The 5,177-nt window shown below is 46.7% G+C and overlaps 1 protein-coding gene across 1 annotated transcript; it reads left to right on the forward strand.

Annotated features, from left to right (window-relative positions):
• The first annotated feature begins 339 nt into the window (after positions 1-339).
• Positions 340-2,940, forward strand: LOC109759357 (uncharacterized). Its single transcript, XM_020318180.4, has 2 exons — positions 340-1,510; positions 2,489-2,940. Coding segments are annotated over exons 1-2 (1,011 nt in total). The 5' UTR covers positions 340-500; the 3' UTR covers positions 2,490-2,940.
• Positions 2,941-5,177: the final 2,237 nt, after the last annotated feature.

Here is a 5,177-nt window from a genome sequence, read left to right on the forward strand (position 1 = left end):
CTGGGAATCATTCACCCCGCCCCATGCTCAAATTATCGCCGACGCCCTCAAGAGACGCTTTTTTCCACCTAAAAGCGTCCTTGGGGGGCCGAACGGCTTGAGATGCTCTCAACAGCCCACTTGTACCATCCTCTTTCCTCATGTGTGCAGCCAACAAATGGCCTCGCTGCAAATTCATTTGAATGCATAATGGCTCGTAAATTCCGTGGCTTTCTGTGTTGTGACTTGTCAGTTCTGCCTCCACAATTATCTTGTCGGCAGGGTCAAACTGCCAGTGTTCGGTCAAACCTTCTTACATGGGGTCGGGATAAAAAGTCATATAGAATAATGCAGGCCGGCCACCATCGCATTCCAAGCAATATGTTATATTGAGTTCTGGGTGCTCTGGTCATGGGGTGGGGATAGTATAGGAAGAACCAAGCTAGATATCGATCTACCGATCGTCGATCGGTATGCATGCGAAGCTATAGTTAGTTAGTTCGGCCAACTCGGCCGTCAATATGTTGGAGACGATCCTCATCGCGGTGAAAGCCATCGAGACGGCGGTGGTATTCGTCGCCAGATCGGAGAGGACGGCGAGCGAGATCAAGATCAAGTGCCAGAACCTCTCCGACCGTGTGAAAACCCTGGAAACAATCTTGTCCCACTACCGGAGGGCCAACCGCGACGGGCCGGCCATGGCCACCGCGCTGGATAGCCTCGGCGTTGCCCTCAGCGACGCGCTCAGGCTCGTCGAGTCCCACAAGAGCGCCGCCGTCGGCGATTTGTTTCCCAAATTCCGCAAGAGGGACCTCGACGAGCTCGTACACGCCGACCAGAAGATCGAAAGCTGCATCAGGGACCTCGAGCTCGCCCGCGAAGCAGATGGCCATCTTGCGAGAGCCGTGGCCCCAGCACCGCAGCGCATCACCATAAACAACTGCATCAACGTGATGGTCCTGGTCCAGTTCAGTCGACTAGGAGGAGGAGCCCCAAGTAGCTCTGCTCCCTCCTCACTGCCAAGTCTTCCTCCTCTTAGGAAGGCGGCCGTGGTGCCACCCGCAGAGGCGAGGAGAACCCACAGGGAGCAGAAGAACCACCCAGTGCAGCCAACCACGGAGACGACAAGAGAAACCCACAGAGAGCACAAGAACCACCCAGTGCGGCCACCCACGGAGACGACAAAAGAAACCCACAGAGAGCACAGGAACCACCCAGTGCGGCCACCCACGGAGACAAGAGAAACCTACAGAGAGCACAAGAACCACCCAGTGCGGCCACCCATGGAGACGACAAGACAAACCCACAGAGAGCACAGGAACCACCCAGTGCGGGCAAGCCGCGACCTTCCCGATTCATCCCCGCAACGGCAACACCGTCCTCTTCGGGAGATGGTCGACGGTGGAACCTCGCATCACAACAACCCTGGAAGCACTCAAGCAACTGTAGCACGGGTACCACGTGCGCAATACCGTGGTGTACCGGCGCGCGCCGTCGATCGGCCGCCTCCCCGCGAATCCCCTCCCCGCTGGTAAGATCTCTCTTAAGGCCCTCTTTGATTAGTAGGATTTTCAAAACACCGGAATAGGAAAAACGTGGGATTAATTAAAGTGGCATGTCATCTTGAATCATACAGGATTGTATGAGTGTTTGATTGTGCATAGGAAAAGCGTAGGATTCTTTTAAAGAGGTTTGAGCGGATGAAAAAATTTCTATGAAATCTAGCGCAAATGAATCCTATGAAAAAATTCCTATGCTTTACAATCTTACGAATCAAACAACCCACATAGAAAAAGTTCGTAAGGATTAGAATCCTTCAAAATTCCTTTGAGAATCCTTTGAATCAAAGAAGCCCTAAATAGGCACGCATATCCGAAGTGTACACAACAGAGTAGTCTAATGTAGAATTGGAAGGATTTAGGTAGACACTTTGAATAAGTGGAATGAAATTCAGGAGTGTTGTGCTGACATTGAATTGAAAGATGAGAAGGATACTTTAATTTGGTCACTCATTGTTGATGGAAAATATTCTGTTAAATCTTCCTATAATCAATTGGTGATCAAGTCGTTTCAATTTTTCTTTCAAAATTCTATGGAAAGTAAAAATTCCTCCAAAAATTAAAGTTTTCTTATGGCTTGCTGTCAGGAACAATGTGCTTACTAATGACAATTTGAATAAAAGAGGTTGGAATGGAGATCCTAAATGTGTTGTCTGTGGAGCTAATGAGACAACTGATCATTTGTTCATGCGTTGGTTTGTATCTAAATTTCTTTGGAGTGTTTTGCAATGTAGTTTTGGTATAAACTCTGCACCCATTGATGTTAAAAGCCTTTTCACTACTTGGTTATCTCCTTTTGATAAGGGTAGACATAGGCAATTATGTGTGGGTATATATGGATTGATGTGGTCTATTTAGACTTGCATAAATGATATTTGCTTTGATCACCTGGTCCTTTTGGGGTTATGTATGAACTCTGGTACTTGATTGATGCTTGGTCTATTCTACAGATAAGCAGGGAAAAGTCAAAGGGAACTGAAGAGGGGGCAAGACTTCTAGAGCGGGTGGAAAGTGAGATCTACAGGGTGTCGAGAGGATGGAATCCTAGCATATTGCGCATAACAGGTTGCTGAAGATGACGTCCTCTGTGACTATTGATGTTTCTCTCGCCCTGATAGCCCTCTTTGGAGTAGTTCGGTTATTTGCCCAGTTTATGTTATTTACTTTATCTTTTGCATGGCGAGCATCGTTTATGTCAACTTTGTAATATGCACCTATTTTTGACACTCTCTAGTTTACCTTTATGGGTGTAGTAGCAGTTGGTTCTAGAGTGTAGTTTAGTGTTTCGGAGGTCCGTCTCCTTCACCATGCTAGCTCTGCTGATGGGGTGAGTTTGATGTTTGTAAGGACTACTATGGTTTTCATAATGAAAATCAGGCGGAAACCGTATGCATGTTGCCTACTTTTGGGGTCTTCCGTTTGCATGTTGCCTGCTTTTTTTAGTCACCTTTTGATCATCTGTGGGATTACAATCCAAAATCTGGTTTTATCCCAAGTTAAGAAGAAGTGACTGAAAAAAGGCTCACAACTCGATTTTCAGTTACAATGTTAAATGCCCAAGTAGAGAAACATACCAGCTCATAAACACCATGACCTTTTATTGCCTGTTAGGTTCCGAGATTAGACAGATTTCCACGGAAAAATAGCTCCGAAACATTTCCTAGGGTTTCGAGTAGCAAGGTGGCACATGGGCATTTTTTTCTGATCACTCGCGGTGTGACCCTAATTCCTCCATTTACCTGCTTGTTCTCCTTAATACGCTTTGGTTACTGAGCTTGGGCTGATAGGGGAGGGGGGCATGTGTCCTTTCCCACCCTTGGTACACACAGGAGGATGATGGTCAGCAAGAGCACATGGCGATGTATCACTTTCGTGATAAGTAAGCTTTGTTGATCGCGCAGGGAGAAAAAAGGATGGCACTACTATCCCCGCACATGTATCGTCACTTACACAACTACACTCACACCCAAACTGGATGTTTAGAAATAGTTTGCTAAAGTCAGTTGCTAGGGGAAATGGTAGAAGGCGAGAATTAAACTAAGTACTAGAACAAACGAAAAATAAATACTAAACTAGCAAAGAAAATAAACTATGAGAGTTAATGTGATGTTTAGATGAGAACGTTGGCATCTAGGTACGGCCTCGTTCGGCTTCGGTGCTGACTGGAGTTAAGCTTTTCAGCTACTAGCACATACAGATGATGACGATGACATGTACCTAGGGTAGGGTCACGGGCCTGACCTAGACACCCTACCCAAGGACACTGCCCCGGAGTCAAAGGCATTCACAGCACAAGAAGAGAAACCGACTGAGTTCATCAAAGGGTGCGATCCACTCGACCTTCAACCTCACTCGGATACCCCAATTCCATTCGACCAATATGAAGTCACTCGACGATACAAGAAACCACTCGGAGTACAGAAGACCTAAGGTCACTCAGGATGGCAACGGTCAGGCGTTCACTCTGTAGTATTAAAGATCATTTATATCTCTTTATTACTGGTGTTATCAGTAACGCCCTGTCTTAATGTACATTGAACCCCTTGTAATGTGCGTTGGCTGGGGTCCTGGCGCATTCTATATAAGCCACCCCCTCCACTGGCACAAGGGTTCGCACCCCCTGTAACTTCACGCATAATCCAGTCGACCAAGCCTCCGGGCACCGAGACGTAGTGTTCTTACTTCCTCCGAGAAGGGCCTGAACTCGTAAATCTTGCGTGCACAATCTCACCATAGCTAGGATCTTGCCTCCTCCTACATACCCCCTATTCTACTGTCAGACTTACTCCCACGACAGATGATTCAGTACCTTGCATTATAGGATATACCTGCAAACTACAGATGGCGGGTAGTCCCTCACATAACATTGTCTCTCAAGCGGCGCCATGTTAAGGCAACTTAATCGTCCCACTTCCCATTCCATACCAGCGGCGGTGACGGGAAGACATTAAGATCTCAAAAAACCAAACTGAAGGCAATAAGTTCTATGGACAACGTACTAGAATGATTGTTCTCGCCTCAAAATATCAATGGATGTCACCCGGAGGTCTCTCGGTTTGCACAGCTATCTATCAACTTCATGAGTGGCCTTGGGAGTTGAATGTCTCCAACTACACTGATGGATCAGACGTGTCCAATCACTAAATTACCGCAAGGATAAGTAATCAACATGAATAAAGACACACATAATATATGACTCATATTAAATAACTGCTTACTAGCACATCGACCTGTAGCCAACAATCACTCAAATAGCATCACATATAAAAGGGGTTCAAGAGTTGTCACAACCCATCACGAAGATGGGGAGGCAAAAACAAGTGGTGTAGATGGGCGGAATGGTGGCGATGGCATGGCAGCTGTGGTGACTACCCATGGTCGTGCCCCGGTGAGGGAGTCTCTCATAGTGATTTACGAACTTATGCCTACAAGTAATTGTAGACTCAAAGCAAACTAAGTGTCGAGAACTTGGAAACAAGTGTCATCATCGAGGTGTTGTCCAATAACTCGGCCTAGCTGGCCACCCCATGATGAACACGTATGGTTCTTAGGCGACATTGATCACGTACTCATTGTGAGCTTAGAGGTAGTACCTTCCTCGCTATCCCATGAGTTAGGCTTGATTTGTCCTCAACGGAA

This window comes from Aegilops tauschii, chromosome 7 (genome assembly GCF_002575655.3).
Source record: "Aegilops tauschii subsp. strangulata cultivar AL8/78 chromosome 7, Aet v6.0, whole genome shotgun sequence".
In the NCBI taxonomy this organism is placed as follows: domain Eukaryota; kingdom Viridiplantae; phylum Streptophyta; class Magnoliopsida; order Poales; family Poaceae; genus Aegilops; species Aegilops tauschii.